General features: G+C 37.6%; 1 protein-coding gene across 18 annotated transcripts in view; it reads left to right on the top strand.

Moving 5' to 3' along the window:
- Positions 1–27,811, top strand: part of Tbc1d5 (TBC1 domain family, member 5) — a 516,940-nt gene that overhangs the window by 192,754 nt on the left and 296,375 nt on the right. For 16 of the 18 annotated variants that reach the window (XR_010054624.1, XR_005488952.2, XM_063267576.1 and 13 more), the window contains one exon: positions 17,888–17,957. Coding sequence is in view for 16 of the 18 variants with exons in the window: in XM_039084054.2 (XP_038939982.1) it covers positions 17,888–17,957 (70 nt within the window). In the remaining 2 variants the exon portion in view is untranslated. The remainder of the gene's footprint in view (positions 1–17,887; positions 17,958–27,811) is intronic. The other 2 variants (XM_039084056.2, XM_039084053.2) reach the window with 1 other exon arrangement.

Genomic DNA, 27,811 nt, shown 5'->3' with positions numbered 1-27,811 from the left:
CCTTATGTGTCTTCTGCAATAAGAGAAGAATGCTTCTTTACCACTCAGGCAGGGAAAACATTTCATGCCCTTTCAGTTTTGACAATTAAAAAAGCTGAAACCACATTAGTTTTATTTATAGATAGCATTTTTTGTTGTTGTTGCTTGTTTGTGTGTTTGTTTTTAGTAATGTTTTAAATGAGAATGTCCGCCATAGACTCCTGTATTTGAGCATTTGGTCCCTGGTTGGTGCTATTGGGAGATTCTTAGGAGGTGTGGCATGGCGCTGTTTACAGATGTGGTCCCTGCAGCTGCGGACAGTCTAATGAGTCTAAAGCTAGACACCATCTCCAGTTGGTTCTCTCAGCCTTGTGACGGGACAGGACCTGTCAGCCTCCCGTTGCTGCCGCCATGTCTGCTTCTTGCTGCCATGCCTCCCCGCCTTGTTGGTCTCTCAAGCCTGTGGAACAATACACCCAAACGAATGCTTTGTTCTTTAAGTTGCCTTGATTGTAGTGTTTTTGTCACAGCAACAGAAAAGTAAATAATATATCCTTATATCTAGAGATCGCCAGAACTTCAAATGCATTAAAGTAAACTCTATAAACTAATATGTGAATTTAGCAAAGTTGTATGTTGCAGAATCAGCATGCAAAACTAGTAACATCTTAATATACAAGTTATTAATTTAATAAAACATGAAAAAACCTGCATTAAAATAGCTACATGTACAAAAAAAATCTAGAAATAAATATTAGTAAAGATAAGAAGACCAAGCCAAACAATACTATGAAATTAAGCATGAACAAAATGGACGGGGGCAAAGAATAGTGAAGATACTATTTTTAATATGAATTTTAAGCTCAATACTTTTGGAATTTCCATCTTGCCTCTTTGTAGTCTACAAATTCCATGTAGTCCTTCTTAAAATAGCAATTAGAACTAGAAAGTTATTTATAAAACTTCTATGGAACATGCAGACCTGTACACACACACACACACACACACACACACACACACACACACACACACACACACCAATAGCCCAAGCCACCTTTAAGCAAATAGAACAAAGAAGTTAGTAGTCCATATATGTATATGGCACCCTAAATGCTGTCTCCTGATAGATAAACAATACAGCCCATGTGTGCCATCCAATATTTCATTTTTTAAAAACTCTACCATTCTGACATGGATAAAGCTGAAGATTATATTGTAAGATCTTGTAAGCCAGGTGCACACATATGAGTACACCTAGTCATACTGATAAATGAAATTTAAAAAATGTCGTCTTCAAAGCAGTTCAGTAGACTGGTTATATGCCAGCTAAAGAAGCCAGAGGTAAGGGATATGGAGGCCTTCAATAACAAGCTAAACTAATTTGATAGGGACAGAAATTGCTGATGCGGGATTGTATAGCATGTGACTTGGTGAAGAATAAGTCTATGTTTTAAAAGATAGACAGACTAAAGGTCTTTGAAAGGTTTCCTTATAAAAATTTCATATATATTTGGGATTGTATTGAACACTACCAACCATTATACCATTACACTGATCGTGTGTGTGTGTGTGTGTGTGTGTGTGTGTGTGTGTGTGTGTCTGTTAGTGTGTCCAATCTCAACTTTCAATTTTCAAATAAGGAATGACAAAATTCAAAACTGATGACATTTTTGTTTATTTTAGATTTTTAAAAATTCTAACTATTTGTTCCTGTGTATAGAAATGTGCACATGTGGGGGATGTACATGCCCGCAAAGTCCAGGAGAGAGCTGGAGTTAAAGGTTGTACTGAGTTGCTTGACTTGCATACTTGAACCACAATGTGGTTCCCCTGCAAGAATATTCACACTCTTAACCTGCATCAATTTCTTCAGCCTACAATCATTTTAAAAATTGTGTGAATGCATAGATTATGAAGTTACATGAATACAGTATAAAATTCCATACATATAAGATTGAAAAGCTGTAAAACTATATAATACGTTGCTAATGAATACATGCATAATTACTACAGCTAAAGAAGGTCAAAGCACAATAGTTCGATTTTGGTCCATTGGATAGTTAGTAAATGTCAGTGTAAATGTTTGTACTCATTGGTAATATTTCATTTCTTAAGCAAAGAGAGTGCTAATAAATAATGAAATTTTACTATAAAATCTTGTTAATTAAGTAGTATCAAATTGTTAAGACTTGGCTAATAAATGTATATTTGCAGTAAAGTATATCTGTAACCCATTAGAACCAAAATATTGGGTCTGGGACATGATAGATCAGCTAAGAGCACCATCTTTTAAATCTCAGTCCTCACATGAAGGCTTATAGCCCAGGGTAACTTCCATTCCAAGGGATCTAGTGCCTCTTCTCTCCTCCTTGGACATTGTACACATCTGTTGCATATGAATGCACTTGAGCTGGAACACACCAAACTAAGTATATTGGCAAGGCATGCTAAGGTACCGCTCTAATCCGAGCACGTGGGGCGGAGAGCCAGGCATATGTTTGTGTGTTCCAACACAGCCTGGTCCACATAGTGAGTTCCAGGACAGCCAGGGTGACGTAGTGTGATGTTGCCTTAAAAAGTAGACAAGAAGACAAACAAACAAATGAACAGCTATACATATATACATACATATTTAAAAATAATTAAAATACTATCATACAATAAATAAGTTACAGGTGTAATCTTAGTAGGTGATTAAATCATTAAGATATATCAGTGAAAGAAAGACAGCAAAACTCCAGAGGAAATGGCTGATTTCTCTAAACATAAATATAAATTGACATGACATTGGCAATTTTTTTATTTGATGAGCATGTGTTTTGAGAGTCTTTCATTTGCCACATCTTAATCTCAGTTTGGGAGGTCTAGTGGGTAAAGAATAAGAGACCTTGGCAAACACTGGGTACCCAAGACCAACACAGTGCTAAGAACTGTAAGAAGGTTTTAAATACAGCAGCATGCTAACATCTTTATTTAAGTGTTATTGAAGTAACAGGAAGGATCATTGGATAAAGAGCCCAATAGGTGAAAACGCATGGACAGGAATAGCCAGTGCAGAATTTGACTCACCCTGTAAAACACAACTTCCTAGCTAGTATGTATTATGTAGTGGTTGATAGTACAGTCTCAGATAATGCCAGGAGAGGCCTTCAAACCTTTCCTTTTTAGACTTTGCAATTTAAAGGAAGTAGTTTAGATTCGTGTAGTGAACTATTCCTGTGCATCCTAATAAAAAGTAAAGAGTGGGTTGTGCTTAGGAGATCAGGTCATCGTAACTCATTGACATTAGGCCACATAACTAAATGATGTCTTCTTTCAGTAAAATACATCAAATGAGATCAACAATTATGACTCATAAACATGCCTTGCAGGCATAAAACAGCAGGGAATTAGCATGTGAGGCTGATAAATATGCATGTAAATAAGCTCCCAAAGGAATAACATGGGTTTGATTGATAGGTTTAGAATTGGAACATATGTAAACCCCTTTATTCCTCATTCTGCTGTAGCTAAGGAAGGATGCATTTTACTTGTTAAAAAGTTTCAGTAACTTTGTAAATCTTAATGCCACATCTGTTTTATCATTGTTGTTGTTGTTGTTGTTGTTGTTGTTTTGTTGTTGTTATTGTTGTCTTTTTCCTTGTGCATGTCACTTGTAAGATTAATTGGATTGTCTTCAGGCTGGATGGCCTACACATAAATAAGTGGTTGAATATATGAATGAAGGGTTGAGCATGTGAATCTAGAAGTGGAGTGAAATAAGAATCCTTGGGAAATTTTCTTCTCCATTATAAACAGCTGTGTGCATGTCAGAAATTTCTTTTGAAAGTGTTGATTTGACATAGCAGTTGACTCTGGCTTTGTTAGTAGTGCCTATTGTCTTTTTGTATAACTTTATACTTTGGCTTAGTCTAATTCTGCAGTTCAGCCAATGAGCTATTGCGGAAATACAAGAGGAAGTGAATGCTCAGATTGCAGTCTGTTCTCAGAGATACTTTGGTTATCTATTAGCCACAGGTAACTTTGTAAACAATTTATTCCTCATATCAAGTCAACTCATTTTAAGTAATGAAGAAGAAAGTTGGCTTTTGATCTCCTGGTGCAAAGACTTCTCTATTGTTGCTGTAGAGAATTAAAGGATTTGTTAACTGAAGGCAACTGGACCATTAATGCTATTTCTCTTTAGTAGTAAACTTGTTGGTAGACAAGCAAGATCAGCATAATGTAGTAGTTTTTCCTTTTCTACAGTTTTATTTTCAGAAGTTTCAGTTACCCATGAAAAACCGTGGTGTGAAAATATTTAAATGGATATTCCAAAAATAAACAGTTTGTAAATTTTAAATTATGCTTTGTGAGTAGTATAATAAAATCTTGAACTCTTACCTCTGGTCTGTCTATCATATTTATACTTCATATATTGCTCTATCTCTAAGGCTTTTAGTGCGTGTCTAGATTATCAGACTGAATAATGTCTCAAAACATGAAAGTAATGGTGGCACTTTGTGTGGTCAAAGGCGATCTCCAACTGAGTCGGTGAGGGCTGGAGAGGGGCATCCGCAGTTAAGAATATGCAGCACTCTTCCCGAAGACTGTTCAGTGTGCAGTGCCCACATCTAAGCTCACCAGCATCTGTAACTTCAGTTCTAAATGATGTCAACATGTGTTTGAGGTTCTTCAAAAGCTTCTTTTAGGTGAAGGACACTATCATTAGGAAAAATCCCCACCCAACAGATTGGAAAAATATTTTTAACATCTATATCCAATAGAGAGCTAAGATCCAATATTTACAAAGAACTCAAGAAGTTAGACTCCAGAGAACCAAATAACCCTATTAAAAAATGGGGTACAGAAAATTGGACATTGGACTACCTGAGGACCCAGCATATGCCCAAAAGATGCCCCAACATATAAAAAAGACACTTGCTCCACTATGTTCATAGCAGCCTTATTTATAATAGCCAGAAGCTGGAAAGAACCCAGATGCCCTTCAACAGAGGAATGGATACACAAAATGTGGTACATCTACACAATGGAATATTACTCAGCTATCAAAAACAGTGACTTAAGGAAATTCATAGGCAAATGGATGGAACTAGAAAATTATCATCCTGAGTAAGGTAACCCAATCACAAAAAACCACATATGGTATGCACTCACTGACAAGGGATATTAGCCCAAAAGCTGGGATTACAGAAGATACAATCTACAGAACACATGAAGCTCAAGAAGAAGGACGACCAAAGTGCTGATGCTTCAGTCCTTCTTAGAAGAGGGAACAAAAATATTTGTAGGAGAAGATATAGAGACAAAGTGTGGAGCAGAGACTGAAGGAATGGCCATTCAGAGTCTGCCCCACTTGGGGATGCAGCACACACAGCTACAAAATCCAGACAATATTGCTGATTCCAAGAGGTGCATGCTGACGGGAGCCTGATATAGCTGTCTCCTGAGAGGTTCTAGCAGAGTCATACTGACATAAATGTGGATGTACACATACTAACGTAAATGTGGATGTACACATACTAACATAAATGTGGATGTACACAACCAAACATTGGAATCAGCGTGAGGTCCCCAAGGGAGGAGGTAAACCAAGGACTGCAGGAGCTGAAGGGGTCTGCACCTTTCAGCAGTATCAACCAACCAGACCACCCCCCCCCCAAAAAAAGCTTCCATGGACTAAACCACCAACCAAAGAGGGAGTAGCCATGGCTCCAGCTGGATATGTAGCAGAGGATGGCCTTATCTGGCATCACTGGGAGGGGAGCCCCTTGGTCCTGTGGAGGCTTGATGAGTCAGGATAGGGGAACACTATGCTGCTGAGGCAGGAGTGAGAGGGCGAGTGGAGGAGCACCCACATAGAGACAGGAGAGAGGGAGGTGGATAGGGGACTTGTGGAGGGGAAACTGGGAAGGGGGATAACATTTGAAATATAAATATATAAAATAACCAATAAAAAAATTCCAAAAAGACAAAATTTAAGAGGATTTACTTATTATTTCCTTTGTATGGGTGTTTTACCTTCATATATCTTTGTGGGCATTGTCCACAAGGGCCAGAAAAGAACACTAGATTCATTGGAACCTGAGTTAAGTATTCCTATTAGCAATAACCCCCTGCCACATGCCAAGTTTTCAATTGAGATGAAATACAGCTCTTGCTATACAAGGTGGCCCTGTTCTTGGGGGTTGGGGGTGGTGTAGAGGTGGGGAAGGAAGAGGCAGGTGGTTCTCTGTGAGGTTGAGGCTAATCTGATCTACATAGCTCATTCCAGGACAAACAGGACTGTATAGAAAAACCGTATTTCAAAAAAAAAAAAAAGAAAGAAAAAAACCCAACTAAGGTCTTAAGATCCCAAAGAGACTGTAGTTATGAATTACAAAGGAATCATGAAGGACATTAAAATTATAAATATCTGTTATAAGTAATTAGAATTACAGTGCTCTGCTACTGGAGTCTTAACAATCATCATCATGGCTTAACAGTCTGGGATCTATGTTCATCAGATCAGTAGCAATCAATACCTATGCCTTTCACTTCTGATCATGTTGTCACATACACATTGCGCCACCATCAAAAGATTTCATATCCATATTGCAGCATATCGTTTTGTTCTGCTTACTAGTTTTTGTGTTGTTTTGTTTGGGGGTTGTCTCTCTTACACAGGGCCTGTGTTGTTCTGGGTCTTGTACACCTGGCTTTGTAGACCAGGCTAACTTCGGACTCAGTGATGCACCTGCCTATGTTTCCCATATGCTGAGATTAACGGCCTATACCACTGCTACCTTTAATTATTAATGTAATAATAAAGGCCATGTCAATGTCCATGATTCAAACAGCCATTGCAGTCCATGTTGATGCTCAAGATCCCTGCCACGGGATGGAGATCATGTTATTGAAAACATATACCATATTGATGTCTGTGGACCCTGCTGCCCAAAGAGACCGGGTTGATGACTGTGATTCATGCTGCCACAGGGGACCAGGTTGATGTCTGTTATTTGCTCCTGGAAATCATGTTGAAGTCCACCATCTATGCTGCCAAAGGACACCATGTGTTAGTCCATGATGTATGTTTCCACCAGCTGCTATGGGCTGAGAAACTTCTTTGGCAGTGATAGTCATTGCTGCAGACTCATAACTGAGAATTGGAGACGTTGAAGGCTTCTGTGACACCCCTTTTCCCTGCAAAACAAAACAGTCCAAACAGGAAGCTGTTGAAGAGAGTCCTTAAAAATAAAGATGCTGAAGTAGGCCTCTTCACAGGTGATAGCTTCTGGGAGAGCTGAAGAAGGCCTGAGTTTTCTTTGAGGACTGACCTCTGGTAGTTTAACCATGTTCCATGAGAATACCTTTCTCATACAACTGTGGATTTACAAGCATTTTTGAAGATGGTTTTGTTCACTAGTGTTTTCTCATCTTGACAGGAATTGTATGGTACTTCATCTGTGGTGAAGTCTAACATGTCTATTATTTACAACAGCTAGACTTTATGTAGATGTGTTTATGCACTCCTTACTCCTCAAGTTAAGGTTGGAGATCAAGGAGTATGCTTATGTCTAGATAACAGTATTTCTTTATGTTTATATAAAAAATGATTTGCTTCATTACTGAGAGATATTGTTCAATAAGTGTGGCCTAAAGGAACGTTGTTGAACATTGACAGTTTAGCCTGCCAACAATATGCAAACAGTGGAATCAGCAAGTTGAAAAAAAGTTTACTTGCCTGGAATTGAGGAGAGATACTCCAGTTTCAGCACTCTTCACATCCAGCATGTTCATTCGATAAAGAATGGGTGTTTTTGCCTGAAGAAATGTGACTTCTGGTAATCAGTGTCTAACTAATCTGTACTAGCTATTAATTTTCTTAATAAATAAACTAAAATTACTAGGTAGAAGCTGCTAGCTTTTCCTACTAGTCACTACAAAGTTAAAATCTCTCTATAGACTTGTCACATGTGTATGAGAACAGTGCATTGATGAAAATGACTAAAGGCCACCTTTGTTCCCTATGGCTCTTCATGGGCACTGACATCAACAGGTTTATGGTCGGAGCATGCTCAAATAAAGATTTTATAAGTTTCAAAACAGCAATCGTCAAGGCTCTGAAAAGTACTAGGCAAGTGTTGTCCTATGGTCCATTTCCGATGTGTAATTTATACCATGCTATCAGAAGAGTAATTCTCAACTTTGTGGCTTCCAAAGGGAACAAATTTTTTCATGAATTTTTTATTGGATATTTTTATCTACATTTCTAATGTTATCCCCTTTCCCAGTTTCCCATCCATAAACTCCCCCATCCCATTCCCCCTCCCCTTCTTCTGTGAGGGTGCTCCAATTACCCAGCCACCCACCCATTCCTGCCTTCCCACCCTGACATTCCCTATACTGAGGGGTCCAGCCTTGGCAGGACCAAGGACTTCTCCCATTGGTGCCCAACAAGGCCGTCCTCTGCTACATATGCAGCTGGAGCCATGGGTCTGTTCATGTGAACTCTTCGGATGGTGGTTTAGACCCTGGGAGCTCTGGTTGGTTGGTATTGTTCTTATGGGGTTGCAAACCCCTTCAGTTCCTTCAATCTTTTATCTCCTCCAATGGGAGTCCTGTTTTCAGTTCAATGGTTGGCTGTTAGCATCTGCCTCTGTATTTGTCATGCTCTGGCAGAACCTCTCAGACAGCTATATCAGGCTCCCGTCAGCATGCACCTCTTGGAATCAGCAATATTGTCTGGATTTTGTAGCTGTGTGTGCTGCATCCCCAAGTGGGGCAGACTCTGAATGGCCATTCCTTCAGTCTCTGCTCCACACTTTGTCTCTATATCTTCTCCTACAAATATTTTTGTTCCCTCTTCTAAGAAGGACTGAAGCATCAGCACTTTGGTCGTCCTTCTTCTTGAGCTTCATGTGTTCTGTAGATTGTATCTTCTGTAATCCCAGCTTTTGGGCTAATATCCCTTGTCAGTGAGTGCATACCATATGTGGTTTTTTGTGATTGGGTTACCTTACTCAGGATGATAATTTTCTAGTTCCATCCATTTGCCTATGAATTTCCTTAAGTCACTGTTTTTGATAGCTGAGTAATATTCCATTGTGTAGATGTACCACATTTTGTGTATCCATTCCTCTGTTGAAGGGCATCTGGGTTCTTTCCAGCATTTGGCTATTATAAATGAGGCTGCTATGAACAGAGTGGAGCACGTGTCTTTGTTATATGTTGGAGCATCATTTGGGTATATATCCAGGAGTGATAAAGCTGCATCTTCAGGTAGTACTGTGTTCAATTTTCTGAGGAACCTCCAGACTGATTTCCAGAGTGGTTGTACCAGTTTTCAATCCCACCAACAAAGGAGGAGTGTTCCTCTTTCTCCTCATCCTCACCAACATCTGTTCTCACCTGGGATTTTCATCTTAGCCATTCTGACTGATGTAAGGTAGAATCTCAGGTTGTTTGATTTGCGTTTCCCTGATGACTAAGGCTGTTGAACATTTCTTTAGGTGTTTCTCAGACATTCAATATTCCTCAGTTGAGAATTTTTTGTTTAGCTCTGTTCCTTATTTATTATAAGGTTATTTGATTCTCTGAATTCTTAACTTCTTGAGTTCTTTGTATATATTGAATAGTAACCCTCTATCAGATGTAGGATTGGTCAAGTGAAAGAATTTAATCAGGTTTTCCTTGAATCCTGGGAATATTTGTACAGTTAAAAACTTTGTTCAGATGCTGTTCTTAGTTGAAGAGGTGAAATCAGTAGATACAGCACTTGGCACACTACCAAATTTATGATTTCAGCACTTCTGCGTGGAGGTGGGAAGTGGAGACGTGAGCATTCCCCAGGGCTCACAGGTCACCTAACTTATATATACAACCTCTAAGGGAAATCCTAAATCAGGCACAAAGTAGAAGGCAAGAATGTCTTTGTAATGTTGTATACAATGTCACTCAAAACAGTTCCTTCATATTATCTGTTCTATTTGTCTTCAGGCAGAGATTCTCAACCTGTGGCTTGAGACAGCTTGGGAAGGGAGGTCTAATGACCCTTTCACAAGAGGCATCTAAGACCACTGGAAAACAGGTCTTTACTGATATTTATTATGATTAGTAATAGTAGAAAAATTATAGTTCTAAAATAGCAACAAAAATAATTTTATGATTGGGCTTTATATGAAGAACTGTATTGAAAAGCTTTCAGAATTAAGAAGATTGAGAATCATTGCCTTAACTAACTTTACCTGACTATACTGTATTTCACTCATGCCTCTTAATAATAGGGACAGAGCATAAAGCATTCAAGAATTGATGCATTTCTAAGGAAGCCTAGGTTGAACCTTTGGCTTCTGTTCCAGTACTAGGAGAAAGGTTAGGTAGCAGCCAATCAGGGATGGCAGAAGGTGGATCAGACCTGGGGAGAGGTAATATCCCATTAGGTAACATCAGAAAGGCACTGAAAAATTTGTTGAAGCATCATCAGATTCAATAATTATAAAATGATTTTCAGTTCTCTGTTTTATACATTATGAATAGCAAAGCAGAATGCTTAAGTCTTCACCTTAAATTTGACAAGAAGGGAAGCCGAGAATTTCTGTTAGTGGTGGTGTATTTGAGTGGCATGTGCAAGGCCCTGTGCTCTCCTTCCAGCATACATACAGAAAGGGTGTTCTGATCACTCTCTGGACAGCACATGGCATAGAAGTCTAACCTGACTCCTAGCTCTCAGGAGGCCGAGGCAGGAAGATGGTCAGTATGGCTGTTTTATTTGCCTTAGTTACTGCTCTATTTCTGTAATGAGACACTGTAGTCAAGGCAACTTAAGAAAGAAAGCCTATAATATGGCGCTTACTTCTAGTATCAGAGCTTGGCTCCCTGACCATAGTAGCAGGAAGCATGGCAGCAGACAGGCAAGTATAGCTGGGAAACCATAGCTGAGATCTTACACATCTCATCCCCAGGAGCAAGAGGAATCCAGACATAAATAATGTATGCATGCACATACACACACCCCTACCTACCTCTCTACCTACACACACACACACACACACACACATGCACACGCACACACACACACACACACACATATATTCAAATATTTTTCTATTTTTAGGTTTAATGGAATACAGAGCTTTGTTTTATTTTTAGTTATGTCTTAAAAGTCACTGAATTTCAATAGTATCTGTTATAATTTTGTCAACCTTTCTACGATTTTCCAAGGATTAATATTTAGTTTCATTGCTTCTTCTTTGTCTTTTGATTTTAATTTGACAATTTCCACCTTTCGGCTTATTTATCGTTGTCTACTGCGTGGGGGCTGTGTTCTCACTCCAGTTCCTTAAAGTTAGGCACCATGAAACACTTTTGCCTTTGTTTGTTTTTTTTTTTTTTGTATTTAAATTGTATCCACTTAGATGTCCCTCCAAGGACTGCCTTTATTGTAGCACACTGATATAGACATGTGTCTTCATTATCATTTACTTGTAAGAACTTTCACCTTTCCTTCTGGATTTCCTAGAATGAGACATTCATCAATCAATAGTGTGTTCTTTAATCTCCATGTATTGTCGATTTTGTATACCTTTTTTTAGCTGTTAATTTCTAGCTGTATCCCATGTTAATCAGATAGAATACAGAAAACTGTTTTAGTTTTTCTATATTTAATAAGATTTACTTTGCCTTCTACTGTGTGATCTGTTAAAGAGAAGGATTCAGGGTGAAATAAAAATAATGTATACAAATAATAACCATTACACAAATGTGATTTGGGTAGAATATTTTAAAGATGTTGGTTAGGTTCACTTGACCTGGGATTTTATTTCATTCCAGCATTCCTTCTTTTTTTTTTTTTACAATTCATCTGCTGAAGGTCATATTGGGATATTAAAGCTTCCCATTATCTTCATTTTGAAATCAGTCTCTGGATTTCAGAGAAAGTAGTGTTTGCTTTATAAATATAAGACAAACCTATATTTGGTACATATATATTTAAAATTATAATTTTCTCTTGATGAATTGAACATTTGAACAGCATAAAGTCTCCTTCTTTATTCCATCTAACAAGAATAAGTTTGAAGTCTGTTTTGTCAGACATTAGAACAGCAGTGCATGTTTATTTCTGGTTCCATTTGTTGGGATTATGTTTTCCATATTTTCATTCTAAAATAGTGTTTCTCTTTGACAGTAAGGTGTGTTTCTTCAAGGCAACAAAAAGATTATCTGTTTTCTAATCCAAGCTTTTAGTCTGTATCTTTGAAGAGTTGAGACAATTTCTATTCACAGTTATAATTAAAGGTGTATATTGCTTTTTGTCCTTTTAATTTCATAATGTTTGACAGTTTTTAGATTTGTTTTGTTTTATATTATCGTAGAGTTTATTTTTCCACTTCCACTCTGATCCTCTGTTTTTCAGACTACAGTATTCCTTCCAGTATCATCTGGGTTTGGTGGCTGTATGTATATGGGCTGGACCCCCAGGTGGGGCAGGCTCTGAAAGGCCGTTCTTTCAGTCTCTACTCCAAACTTTGTCTCCATATCTCCTCATGAATATTTTTGTTCCCCTTTTAAGAAGGATTGAAGCAGCCACATTTTGGTCATCCTTCTTCTTGAGCTTCATGTGGTCTGTGGATTGTATCTTGCATAATTCTAGTTTTGGAGCTAAATATCCACTTATCAGTGAGTGCATACCATGTGCATTCTTTTGTGACTGGGTTATCCCACTCAGGATGATATTTTCTAGTTCCATCCATTTGCCTATGAATTTCAGGAAGTCATTGTTTTTGATAGCTGAATAGTATTCCATTGTGTAGATGTACCACATTTTCTGTATCCATTCCCCTGTTGAAGGGCATCTGGGTTCTTTCCAGCTTCTGGCTATTATAAATCAGGCTGCTATGAACATAGTGGAGCACATGTCTTTTTTATATGTTGGGGCATCTTTTGGGTATATGCCCAAGAGAGGTATAGCTGGATCCTCAGGCAGTTCAATGTCCAATTTTCTGAGGAACCTCCAGACTGATTTCCAGAGTGGTTGTACCAGTTTGCAATCCCACCAACAATGGAGGAGTGTTCCTCTTTCTCCACATCCTCTCTAACATCTGCTGTCACCTGAGTTTTTGATCTTAGCCATTCTAACTTGTGTAAGGTAGAATCTCAGGGTTGTTTTGTGTTGCATTTCCCTGATGACTAAGGCCGTTGAGCATTTCTTTAGGTGCTTCTTAGGCAGTTCGATATTCTTTGTTTAGCTCCGTACCCTATTTTTTAATAGGGATATTTGATTCTCTGGGGTCTAACTTCTTGAGTTCTTTGTATATATTGTATATTAGCCCTCTCTCAGATGTAGGATATAGTATTCTTTGTGGCTCCAATATTGATATATGAAATTATCTCCTCACAATTTGCTTTAAAGTACTGTGCATCCTTTAACCATAATTTTTAATCATGCTTTTTGATGATATTAAATTTAATAAAAACATTGAATTTTTCTTCTCATCTTACTTTGAATCAAAACCCCTCCCTTATACACTAGTAAAATCCTGAAACTGTTAATAGCACTTCTCTGACAGGTCTGAGCCTTTCTTGACTGGGCAGTACTCTTCAATATTCGACTTAGCCTGGTATGATACTTTCCAATTCCGTGCTTTCAGAGGTAAGCTAAAGGCCCATTTGAGTAGCTATAGTTATTGACAGTGTTTGTCTATCTTCTTTTCTCCTAGTTTACACATTATTTTGATTCTTCTTGAAGCAGATGTTTCTGCATAAAAACACCTATAGAAACTTATTCTCAAACTTTATTTAGCATGATTTCAACCGTTCATGGTTCAAACAAATAAATGTCCTTATCTCAACATGAGATAGTTAAAGCAAAAAAGAATATCTTGAGTCTACTCATCCTATTTAGAAATTTAAGTCAGTCATATTATTATTGTCATAATAACTTAGACATATATATGTTAGAAATTATTACTTGAAAATACTAGGGATTTATATAATCATTTAAGCCAACACACATTGATGACATTTTTTTCCAAATTAGCCACATTACTTTTTTAAATGTTCCCCCCTCTTATTGAAAATGTATTCTTTTCTCACATAATAAATCCTGATTATGGTTTCCCTCCTTCTTCTCCTCCTAGTTCCTCCCTACCTCCCCTGCTCTCTGGATTTATGCCCTTTCTGTCTCTCAGAAAGAAAAAGACAGACTTCTCTATGTTAATAATGAATTATAATAAAATATAAAACATAAAACAAAAACTATTATATTGGAGTTGTTCAAGACAAACAGAAGGAAAATAGCCTGAGGAGAGAGCACAAGAATCTGGGACTCACTTGTTCATGCACTCAGGAGTCACACAGAAACACTCAACTGGAAGCCATGATGTGTGTTTAGAGGGCCTTGTGCAGACTCCTGCAGGCCCTGCGTGTGCTGCCTCAGTCTCCAGTCTCTGTGAGGTCAGATGAGCTTTGATCATGTTGATTTAGAGAGCCTGTTGCTTGGTGTCCTGCATCTCTTCTGTCTGTTACACTTGTTCTACCCTCTCTTCGGAGGGATTTCCTGAGCCCTGAGTAAAGAGATTTGATGGAGACATCCCACAAGTCTCTCCCTCTGTGTGCCAGCGTTTTCTCCTTCAGGCAGGATTCCCTTGGAGATGGAAGAGTTCATGCTGGGTTGGTCTTTACATTTGTCCTGTGGTAGTGTGCAGAGTACACTTCTTATCAAGACCTTCGATGGAGGGGTGAAGGTCCCATGTGCGTGCACCAGATCAATTTCTCCGTGTTCAGTGAGTTGTGTGGATGTTATGTTCAGCAGTGAAACCTTGCTGTCAGTTTGTGGAGAGTGACCTATTCCCTTTCGGCAAAGTTTGGGTTGCTTGGGAATTTCTATCGGACCCCTTTGGTCAACAACTCAGTTGGATGTAATCCAGTCCCAATATGGAAAGCTTCATCTGGTTACAGATGAGCCAAAGTATTTTAATTGTGTTAATAACTTATTTTACCAAGTTGCTTTCCAAGTAATAAAACAATAATATGTAAATTTCACACATTTGTAGCCACAAGAATTGGTGAGTTGCAGCTAAAGATATAAACTATTGTTTTAACATTGAATGTTATAGTTATACTATATATTTGTATATAATCTATGTGCATATTTAAGTTATATAAGCAGAGTTAAAATATCCATATCCCTTTGTATACTAGGTTTTCAAATCAAAATTATATTCTAAAAGTTTTCTATGTTGTTAAAAGAAAATTTAGTATCCTAAAACACAATGCAGTATTTGTGTTACATGAACACTTAAAGCCTTTGTGTGTTTACATGTGCAGGGTGTCTTGTGTGTGTGTGTGTGTGTGTGTGTGTGTGTGTGTGTGTCTGTCTGTCTGTCTGTCTGTCTGTGTCTGTGTGTCTGTGTCTGTGTCTATGTGTCTGTGTGAGTGGAAATCAGTCTGTACAGTCTTGTTTCGTTTATTACTGGTTGTTCGTCAGCTTGATTCCCAAACGAGGACAGCTAAGTCATCGTATTCAACTCTCTTGCCCCCTCTGTTGTTATTTTGGAGGAACAGTCCACATACGTTCCAAGATTATGTTGTCATTACACTTAAAACTTACTTAACTACATTTAAAAGCAGATTAGCATTAGTAATAAAGTAACATTTGCTTGTGGTTTTTATTTGGTGTTTTCTTATCCTTTAGATAAGCTTTTAGCGTGTCACAGTTTAAATGAAGGATGTGTTTGTGTTGTCTGATTTATCGTGATTATCAGTTGTAAGCTTTTCCGAATGTTTCTTGTTAATAAAAATTCCTACAGGAGGTAACATATTGTATGTACAATTTTTTAGAATTATAAATTGTGGCATGACTCTGTGTGTGTGTGTGTGTGTGTGTGTGTGTGTGTGTGTGTGTGTGTATGTGAAGGATCTAAAACCTCTATACTAAAATTGAGGATTTATAACTATAAGGAGTAGATGTTGTCATAAACAATTGCTATAAATGATTTCAGCTATAGGCTTGAAAGGACAAAGCTGTTTTTTCCACTTCCAAACTTCATTGACTTTCCCTGTGTTACAAATTCTGAAAATTTTCAAAGATATTGCTAGTGAAACAATCGCACTCCTTATATGGTATGTTTTTGAGAAGGAAAATCTGGTTGATGTTTCTTTATTACCATCTTTTGCACCTTGAAAGTTACAGTTGATGTGGCATTTTCTCAGGTGACAATAACAAATTATAGAAAATATACAAAATGTCTACAGCATCTTATGATAAAATATGGCTGAGAAAAGAGCTAGACATAGTGCTGTGGTGTTTAAACGTAGCAGAGGAAGGGTGCTCATCCACATAGCCAGTTCTAGGCCATGCTATTAATTTTAATGGATAAAAGATGTTCTGTGTGTAATCTTACCCTTTTAGTCAAATAATTACCATATATACAACTATAATAATCGTAAACAACTTTTATTTTTTAAATAATTCATCACCATCTTGAATGTTGAAATATGTTTTACATTTAAAATAAGTCAGAAACACCTTGGAAAGATACTTTGAAAAAAGATTCATTTTAAAAGTTTCAGCAAATTAAGTAACTGCCTTCCTTAACATTTGAACATGCTGGTCATAGCTGTATAGGTCTTAGGTATAATTAGCATTGTTTTGTGAAACAACACAAGGCTGCCCTAGAAATTTTATCTCCATTATCAGGAGTCATTTAATAAGTGGCATAATTATGGAATCAAAGTACCTTAGTATTGACTGCAAAAATTTAAATCTCATTTTTAAACTGAAATCTTTATAATTACTAGGTGATATAACCAGGTCTACTGTTATAATCTCAGAGACACTGATACATCACTAAACGTTTTTAAGGTTTTAAGTGTGAAATGATGTTGGAAGTTACATTGCAGGGATTAAAACTATAAAACTTAATTATCTCCTGGTCCTAATTTGGTTTGAAGAAGAAATAATATATTTAACCATGTACTGCTTCATGAACACAGTATTTGAAAATATATATTTAATGAAGTAAACTACCAAATTTCTAAGTATAAGAAGTTTTTAACTGGTGTCTTGCTAAACTTTTAAAATAGTTTAAAAATTTATTTTCTTTTTAATATCGATTCTGATATGTACATATATGTATATTCTAAATAGGATTTCACAAATATTCTTGTTTTTTAAGAGCAAGCAATTTTATTACAGAAAACACATGTCTTTTGTATTGCTGAGTTTTTAATGGTTCAGAAATAATATCAGCAGTTAAAACCATGTTTTGGAAGTAACGTTATGATGCAGTGGAAGGGTCCTTAAAGGATGTGTTCTTGCTCTCCAGCTTCCTTGTCTCCTCCGGCCTGTCCTCTTAGCTTTGTCCTCTACTTCCACCTCTTCGACTGTGCTGTTATCTAGAAAGGAGACCTGCTCTCTAATAAAAGAGTGCCTTTGTTCATAAGTATCACATGTAATTAAATGGTTTATAAGCTCTTGTGTTTCTGTGATCCATAAAAGAAGTTTAACAAAAGTCATACTTTACTTCGCCTGTCAAAAATTACCTTGGCAGTCTCCTACCCAATTACGAGTTTTGGTATGGGGCTGGGGATTTGGCTCAGTGGTAGAGCGCTTACCTAGGAAGCGCAAGGCCCTGGGTTCGGTCCCCAGCTCCGAAAAAAAGAACCAAAAAAAAAAAAAAAAAACAAAAAAAAACAAAAGAGTTTTGGTATTAGTTTGCATGTTGGCCTCTATCTACATGAGTTTTTAACCTAAAAGCTCTGAGTATTAAAGATAATTGGGAAGATAGGACAGGGCAGGGTATATATGTTTGTTGTTTTAAAATTGTTTACTGTGACACTACATGGAACTGTCACACAGTGTTTCTTAACGGAAATACTTAGATTTACAATTTCTGTTACTTCAGTGTTTCTATTTTGTCTCTAGGAGATTCCTGTCAAAATGGAAGAGGAGCAAATTCCAACTTAGACTGCGACGGGACTTTCAGTTCATATATGTGAGTGATAATTGCGCACACACACAATTTTTGTTACAAATATGTTTACAAGATAACAGACGGCACATACTTTTATAGAATTATGGTCATAGAATAGCAAGAACTAATAACCATGCCTTAAAAATATCTGAAATATAAAGGATGTTGTGGTCTGAAAGCTTAAGAAATAACAGAAATATAATATTTTGAATTCTTACATGCATATTTTATCTTTTTGTCTTGGTAATTGTTTCATACCGACTTATATTTTGGTTAAGTAATTGTTTATTAATTTTCTACTTTATTACATAAAGTCCAAATAAAAGGAATGACTAAATATTTCCAATAATATTTGAATATTTTTAATATTTAAATTTTGATTTTCCTTGTAGAAAAACCCTTGCACATTCAGTACTAGTATATTTAAGCATTATAAGTGACCATTAGATAAATGAAAAAAGGATTTTGTTGATACAAATTATTCTGATGAACAAATTATTTAGTTCTAATGGTGTGTCCCAATGCTTTGGAATGTGCACATTCAGTATACAGGAGGCACTTGTAGGAATGTCCTGAATAATATTATATTATAATCTGTTTATGAATTCCTGACGTGGTATCATAATCTCAATATTTGACATTCTCATGTCATAGTAGTTGGGGTTTGTATAAGTTGTCTGTTGGTCAGTTGTCACTGATGGTACAAAAAGCTTCTGTTCCCATAGAATTATAGAGGGATGGTGTCACAGATGTGAAGCTTGTGTATTGTCACCGTGTTTTCACTATACCTGTATTACCTTCATGTTTTACTTCTCCAGATCCTCCTTTTGGTCTTAAAAGTAGAATGCACAGCTTGAAATGTGGCATGCTGAATAGTTAAAATCGCTAGTTGGGCATGCCACTGCTGATCAGCATAAACACCAAAGGTGAATATAAAAGGAGACATACGCCACACTTGGCATATAACTGATGAGATCTCATTCATGTAAAATCTATAGTTATAGTACAGTTTTTAAAGTACAATTTCAATAAAACAAATGAAAAAAGATATTGCAAAGAAAAGCCATTTCCTTCTCGTTTATGTGTATTTTATTGATAAATGTTATAATTATGTTCATATTTTAACTCATTGTGATAAAAAGGATGTTTTAATTCCAAGATAGAGTTGTTTCATAGTCTATGCTGTCCCTGACTAGTTTAAAACATTTCAATGAACTGTAATCTTTTGAAAAGGGGCTATTAGTACAACTTACTGCAGTGAGTACTTTGTTAACTAAATATTTTAATTAATGCCCATCATTGTTATGATCTTAAGACATTAATTTATTGTAATAAGAGTACAAGTTAAAAAGATGAACTGGTATATTTTATGAAAGCAGGTTTTTGATCGTTGGCAAGGCAGTGCTGCTATTAAGTGGTATTATAGCATTTAAGGTGTGAAATTATGATTCCTTTTCCCCCTGTAGGCAATAGCTCTTATAATGTAATTAACTTATTTTTGAATTTGACATTTAGGTTAAATGTAGAATTCAGTGGAACACAGCTCTAGGGTATATTTTCATATTGATTGTAACTGACTAAAACCAGAAATTCTTGCAGAATCCCACTACAGTAGTAGCAAAATCTGACTTTTGAAAATGTGAATTCTTTTTGTTATCATTATACCTTTTTTGAACTAATGTAAAATAGTTTACCAGAAAAATGTATGTCTTTGGTCTTTCAAAACAATGTTTTGTACAACAAGTTTGCCTTATCTAATCTGCCTCAAATTGTTTGTTCTTATTTTATATATATATATATATATATATATATATATATATATATATATGCCATTATACGTATATAGTGTGAGTGTGTGTGTGTGTGTGTGTGTGTGTGTGTGTGTGTGTGTGTGTGTTTGAGAGACTTAGCTGTTGTGCAGTTCACAATGTAGACCAGGCTGGCACTGAACTCACAAAGACCTGCCAACCTGCACCTCCTTGGTGCTGGTATTAAAGGCATCCACCACCACACTTGACTATCAGTCTTTACAGTTGAGACAATTGATATTTCAGCCTAACACAAGCATTCCCATGCTGGTATCTAGGACAATGCAACTATAAAATGGCTATACGATATTTAAGATGTCTCCTTCCCAAGAGTATTTAAAGGACTGAGAAAAAGAGTATAAATGAAAGCTTGGAGAAGACTGTAGCTGAAACCAAGGAATTGTTATTTATGGTCATCACTGTCAGCTGGTGACATCCTTGCCTCATTTCATCAATGGGATTTCCCCCTTTCTAGCATCAGTCTTGTAGTGGGCATCGTGATCTTCTGAGTGTGGGTCTCTTTACTCAAGGCTTGCACACCCTAGACAGCACAATGAACTAAGCTGTCTCTGCAGCACACTGTTTACTTTTTGTTGGAGAGAGGGTCCTGTTCTGTTAGCTAAGCTTACCTTGAACACTGTGATGCTCCTGCTTCAGGCTCTCATGGAGCTGAAATCCCAGGCCAGTAACAGCAGGACTGGTGTCAATCTGCCTTTTTGTTATTATATTATTGTAGTATTAAGTTGCCAGGTTTCAAGAGTTCATAGTTTGTGGGTCTTGCTACTTTAACAAATATAATTTAACAAATATAATTTAACAAATATAATATATATATATAATTGTTGCATACAGGAAATACATCTCAGTGACAAAGACAGACACTACATCAGAGTAAAAGGCTGGAAAACAATTTTTCAAGCAAATGGTCCCAAGACAAGCTGAAATAGCCATTCTAATATCAATTAAAATGAACTTTCAACCAAAAGTTATAAAAAACGATAGGGAAAGAAACTTCATATTCATCAAAGGAAAGATCCACCAAGATGAACTTTCAATCCTGAATATCTATGCTCCAAATGCAAGGGTACCTACATTCATAAAGGAACCTTACTAAAGCTCAAAGCATACATTGCACCTCACACAGTAATAGTGAGAGACTTCAACACCCTACTGTCATCAATGAACACATCAATGGAAACAGAAACTGAACAGAGACATAGAAAAACTAGCAAGTTATGAACCAAGTGCATTTAACAGATATAGAACATTCCATCCTGAAACAAAAGAATAATACTTCTTCTCAGCACTTCAGGGTACCTTCTCCAAAATTGACCATATAATCAGTCACAAAACAGGCCTCAGCAGATAAAAGAAGAAATAATCCCATGCATGCATCCTATCAGATCACCACAGACTAAGGCTGGTCTTAGATAACAGCAAAAATGACAGAAAGCCCAAATACACATGGAAGCTGAACAATGCTCTACTCCACATAAAACCAGATACATTCAAATTGATAGAAGAACAAATTGGGAAGAGCCCCTGGACACATGGGCACTGGGGAAAATTTCCTGAAGAAAACACCAATGCCTTATGCTCTAAGATCAAGAACTGACAAATGGGACTTCATCAAACTGCAAAGCTTCTATAAGGCAAAGGACACTGTCATTAGGACAAAATGGCAACCAACGGATTGAGGAAAGATCTTTACCAATCTTACATCTGATAGAGGGCTAATATCTAATATATACAAAGAACTCAAGAAGTTAGACTCCAAAGATCCAAATAATCCTATTATTAAAAAATGGGGTACAGAGCTAAACAAAGAATTCTTAGCTGAGGAATATCGAATGACTGAGAAGTTACGCTATCCTTAGTCATCAGGGAAATGCAAATCAAAACAACCTGAGATTTCACTTCACACCAGTCAGAATGGCTAAGGTCAAAAACTCAGGTGACAACAGATGCTGGTGAGGATGTGGAGAAAGACAAACACTCCTCCATTGTTGGTGGGATTGCAAGCTGGTACAACCATTCTGGAAATCAGTCTGGATGTTCCTCAGAAAATTGAACATTTACCTGAGGACCCAGCTATACCTCTCCTGGACATATACCCAAATGATGCTCAAACATACAACAAAGACACATGCTCCACTATGTTCATGGCAGCCTCATTTAAAATAGCCAAAGGCTGGAAAGAACCTAGATGCCCTTCAACAGAGTAATGGATACAGAAAATGTACATCTACAGCTATCAAAAACAATCACTTCAGGAAATTCATAGGAAAATGGATGGAATTAGTAAATATCATCCTGACTGAGGTAACCCAATCACAAAACAACAACACACATGGTATGCATTCATCGATAAGTGGATTTTAGCACAAAAATTCAAATTACCCAATATACAATTCATAGACCACATGAAGCTCAAGAAGGATGACCAAAGTGGGGATGCTGCAGTCCTCCTTAAAAGGGGGAACAAAAACAATCATAGGAAGAGATATGGAGACAAAGTTCAGAGCAGCAACTGAAAGAAAGGACATCCAGAGAGTGCCCCACCTGCAGATCTAGCCTATACATATACAGCCACTAAATCTAGACAGGATTGCTGATGTCAAGAAATGCATGCTTACTAGTGTCTCCTGAGAGGCTCAGCCAGAGTATGGCAAATACAGAGGGGAATGCTAGCAGCAAACCATTGACCTGAGTCCCTGTTGGAGGAGTTAGGGAAAGAACTGAAGGAACTGATGGTGCTTGCAACCCCATAAAAACAACAATACCAACCAACTAGAGCTCCCAGAGACTAAACCACTACCCAAAGACTATAGATGGACAGCTCCAGCTGCATATGTAGCAGAGGATGGCCTTGTTAGGCACCAATGGGAGGAGAATCGTTTGGTCCTGTAAAGGCTGGAACCAGCAGTGTAGGGGAATGTTGGTGTGGTGTTGGGAGGGGTGGCTAGGGATGGGGAACACCCTTATAGAGGAAGTGGGAGCGGGGAATAGGGGTCTCATGGATGGGAAACTGGGAAAGGGGATAACATTTAAAGTGTAAATTTAAAATATCCAATAATAAAGAAATAGATATAATAATAACTTGTATAAGGCCTCTCAAATTCAAACTGCAGGAACAAAATTCTAAAGAGGAGAGGCCTGTCAAGGCTTGATACCACAGTGGGGAATGTCATGGCAGGGTGGCAAAAGGGAGTAGTAGGTGATAGTGGGTTTCTGGAGGGGAAGAGGGTAACATTTGAAATGTAAATTTAAAAATCCAATAAAAGAAAAAATACTTTTTAAAAAAAAGACCAATTTGCAAGTCCTGGAGAGATGGCTCAGTGGTTAAGAGTACCCTTCTTCCAGAGGTCCTGAGTTCTATTCTCAGCAATCACATGGTGGCTCACAATTATCTATAATGAGATTAGTGCCCTCTTGTGCCACACAGGTGTGCATGCAGATAGAACTCTCATATCCATAAAATAAATAAGTAAATCATTAAAAAGATCAATTTGCTTGTCTGAGTACCAAATATATAATAGGGCAGTCTAGATTCTCCATCTTTCTCCCTCATCTCCCTATCACCTTGCATTCCTCAGACCTTGGTTTCTCAGGTACTTAAGGCTGTACTTCCTCACTGTAGGAAGTAGAAGATAAAAATTCTGTTAGAATTCTTATGGACTTTATTATGAATCTACAATTACATGAAACAGTCTGAATTCTTGGAATTTATAGGAAACTTAGGAAGTCAATTTTGAGATGACCCACAAACCAAATATTATCACTTAATCTCCTTTTCTATTTTCTGTGTGAGTTTAAGTAAGATAAGTAAACTCTTATTTCTAACTACTTCATTTTTACAATTGAATTTTAAGCAGCAACTAAGTCACGTAAGGAGCATACCACTAAATTTAATGTGTGGAAACTCACGCCTAACTTCCATAAGTAACATTGTTGTGCTTTAGCTTTCCTTTCTTCTTTTAAAATTACTAGCTTTAATCATCCTTTCAGTGAAGTTGATCTTTAAAGTGAAAATATATTAGTATTTTAAAATTCCTCTTTACACACAATTACAGGTAGTTGATATGGGAGGAATTTTTCTTTAATCTTACTGCAGTAGTTTTAAAATCCACACTACTACCTTAGCCTGGGAGCTGTGCCCTGCTATCAGGGCCTCCTGGCTCCCTGTTGTCCCACCTTGCTTAGCTCTGGGATCTATTGCAATCAGCTCTAAACCAGCTTCCTTTTCTAACAGCCTTTGCTCTGGCTAGGCTCCAGGATCTGCTGTCACCAGCCCCAACCCAGCCTCTCTCTCGCTCTCTCTACCTGCCTTTGCTCCGGAAGAGGTCACATTACCTGCCCACACCTGAGACCCTAGAGTCCACAGATAAAGGACACACAGACAGCTTTATATTCTAGAACTTGCTGGCTAGGCACAATTGCTGGGCACAGAGCCTCCTTCCTGGAAAGGCTTGCCCACATCAATTGTTATCTCCTTTCTTCTCCTGACCAAAACAGTGGCTCGAATCAGCTAGCCCCTGCCAACATCCTTGTCCCCAGCTCATAGTGGAGGCTTCAGGTCCTAGCTGTCCTGAGATCTTACATGATTGCTACATGCTACTTGTTCCAAAGCCTGGCAGGAAAAGCCCCTCTATCCCTGCATTTGTTTTTCTTTTTGGGACCGGGAACTCCCACATTCTGCCCATCAATTGGCTCCAGGCCTTCTTTATTGACAAATCAAGAACCAACTAGGGAAGTATTAGTATCAGCACCTCCCTTACATCTTGTACTTAACATCACTTTGATAACGTTATTTTCACTGTAACTATTCCCTATATTGTTCAAGAGGCATGACAAGCTTCAGAGTTAAAAAGGGTAATATCAGCGGGAGATCTGTTCTCTATTCCTGTGGCCACCTTTGAAAGAAGAGAAATCACAATTGGATAATTAATATGTCTTCTTAAATCATGGGCTTTTATAGTTGTTGTGGATTTTATTTCTGACTTGTATTGTTTTGTTGAGTCTTTTGAGACAGTGTCTCCCTTTGAACCTCTGACCAGCATGGGTCAGACCATATAGGCCTCCCACTTCACAGTTTCTGCTTCCTCAGCTTATCAAGATGTTTTTATTTCATGTTAGTTCAGCCAATTTGTATTAGTGTCTATCTATAATATATTTTCTCTCTGAACTAATTATTGATCATTTGTGGTTTTAAAATATGTTCTACTTTTTAAAGTTTTAATTGATTTATTTGTAGCCGTAGTTAATAGCTCACACTAATTTGAGTTTGAGTGTGACAGTTTTTAATTTCTTTTTTTCAGAAATCCCTTCAGGCCTATTTTATTATCAAGAGGCAGGCTTTAGGTTTGTTTATTTATACAGTCAGTTGTAAGTCCCTTCATGTAAGCCTATGTAAATGTTTAATTTTGAAGTGATCTGCATTAATCTGAAACCAGAGGGTAAGCTACATTGTATCCCACTATGCTGAGAGTCTCTTCCCTTAGAAACATGGTTGGTTTGTCTTTAGTTCACAAGTGAAATGTGCTGCTAGCCTGCAGGTCACTGTTGGTGTGTGTGCACACTTAGTGTTTACATGTGTGGTGTTAAAAATCCAGCTAGATATTTAATCAATAAGATACTTGAGGTGTAATTTTCAAAAACAAATACATACAAGGTAGAATTAGAAATCTTTAGAAATGTAAAGTCTGTTGAATAGCAGAGATCTACTGTGTTAGAACTGGAGACAAAATCCTTCTTTCTTGAGTTTTGTTCAGTCCACAGTTCTGCTCTCCATGACCACTGTGGTACTGAGTCTTTTCTGTCTGAACAGGCTGAATAGGATTGTTTTTTCCATTCAAGAAGTTTAAGGGTGGGTGAGCTTCTGTTAAATGATCAACACAGTGATCTGTCCATCTTCTGTGCCATCTGGCTGCTGATGGGACTTAAAGAAGGAATTCTACTTTTTTTGCTACTACACCCACAGATGACATATCTTAAAATAAACAAAATAAATTGATTGCTACCATAGATCAACCAAAACATATGGTGATTTCCTTTGTATACCGTGACAAAACCTTTTGTTTTCTAACTTAGTAGCTTCTTTGTATAACTAAATTTCTAGCTTCAGTACTCTTGAACTGTGTATTAAGTACAATTATTAAGTAAAAAGAAGAGCCCTTGAGTGAAAAGCATCAAGTAACCAAAACAATTATGAGATTGTAGAGGCAGCTTCTAAATGTCTAGTGGATGTGTAGCATATTTAATTTAGATGCCGAGGACAGAGCAATGATTGCCTTTTGGATTGGATGGGACAAAATAGTGTGAGATTAGATTACTAATTATTACATAGCATAACATTTATAAGCTATTTATTTTGGGAGTATTTGTTTAACACTTTCAGAATGCCAGAAGACTGGGATATCTGAAAACCATAGACAGTGAAGTTGCAAGTAAGGTGCTAAAGGACTCTTCATGGATGCCCTTAGGGCAGCTGGTGGCTACTGCCTGAGAGAAACAGTTATGAGAAGGGCTGAAGGCATGATGCTGTGCTTAAGGCTACTTGCTGCTCTTGCAGAAGCTCCTGGTTCAGGTCCCACCTGGCACTCCAGTTCCCGGGGATCCAGTGGCCTCTAGCCTCCAAGCACTATGCACCGTGCGGTTCACAGACACACAGATAGGCAAACACTCATAAAATACAAATAAATAACTTTTCAAAAATATACATAAGGGAAACCCACTAAAAATAGAATCGAGCAATTGGGAGTGAACAGGAACAAAGCAAAGCAGTGCTGACACCCATTTATAACCATGCATGTCTATGGAGATCACAGCTAAAACCACTTATGTTCATGCTAACATAACAATGCATAGCTGTGAAGATCAAAACCCATTTATGTTCATGATAAAATAATTAATGTAGACAGTGATGTGGATATAATGTAGAAACAAAACCCTTTGTATTTTTCTAGCACATAAAACATCCAGACAAAACTTACACTTGGATCTTAGGAATATTTTGGTAATATCCACATTTTCCCTTTTGAGTGAAGAAAAGAAGTTATTGTTGTGATTCACATTTTACCATGCCAGACCCTGTCTATGTATGTCTTTGAGAATGTGTAATTTCATGCTATGTATTGTGGCACACATCTTTAATTCTAGGAATCAGAGGCAGAGGCAGGAGAATCTCTCTGAGTTCAAGGGTAGAGCTGGTCTACATAGTATGTTCTAGGAGAACTGGGGTTGCTTAGAATCAAACCTTGTCTCAAAAACAAACCAAAATAAATTATGGGTTTTCTTTACATTCTTTCTTTCTTTCTTTTTTTTTTTTTTGGATGTTGAACATTTCTTTCTTTTCTTTTTTTTTTTTTTTTATTAACTTGAGTATTTCTTATATACATTTCGAGTGTTATTCCCTTTCCCGGTTTCCGGGCAAACATCCCCCTAATCCCTCCCCCTCCCCTTCTTTGCAGGTGTTTCCCTCCCCATTCTCCCCCCATTGCCGCCCTCCCCCCAACAAACTAGTTCACTGGGGGTTCAGTCTTAGCAGGACCCAGGGCTTCCCCTTCTACTGGTGCTCTTACTAGGATATTCATTGCTACCTATGAGGTCAGAGTCCAGGGTCAGTCCATGTATAGTCTTTAGGTAGTGGCTTAGTCCCTGGAAGCTCTGGTTGCTTGGCATTGTTGTACATATGGGATCTCGAGCCCCTTCAAGCTCTTCCAGTTTTTTCTCTGATTCCTTCAACGGAGGTCCTATTCTCAGTTCAGTGGTTTGCTGCTGGCATTCGCCTCTGTATTTGCTGTATTCTGGCTGTGTCTCTCAGGAGCGATCTACATCCGGCTCCAGTCGGTCAGCACTTCTTTGCTTCATCCATCTTGTCTAATTGGGTGGCTGTATATGTATGGGTCACATGTGGGGCAGGCTCTGAATGGGTGTTCCTTCTGTCTCTGTTTTAATCTTTGCCTCTCTATTCCCTGCCAAGGGTATTCTTGTTCCCCTATTAAAGAAGGAGTGAAGCATTCACATTTTGATCATCCGTCTTGAGTTTCATTTGTTCTAGGCATCTAA

This window comes from Rattus norvegicus, chromosome 9, assembly GCF_036323735.1.
Source record: "Rattus norvegicus strain BN/NHsdMcwi chromosome 9, GRCr8, whole genome shotgun sequence".
Taxonomy (NCBI): Eukaryota; Metazoa; Chordata; class Mammalia; order Rodentia; family Muridae; genus Rattus; species Rattus norvegicus.
The sequence above is the reverse complement of the archived record's forward strand: the minus strand, read 5'-3'. Positions and strand labels throughout refer to the sequence as shown.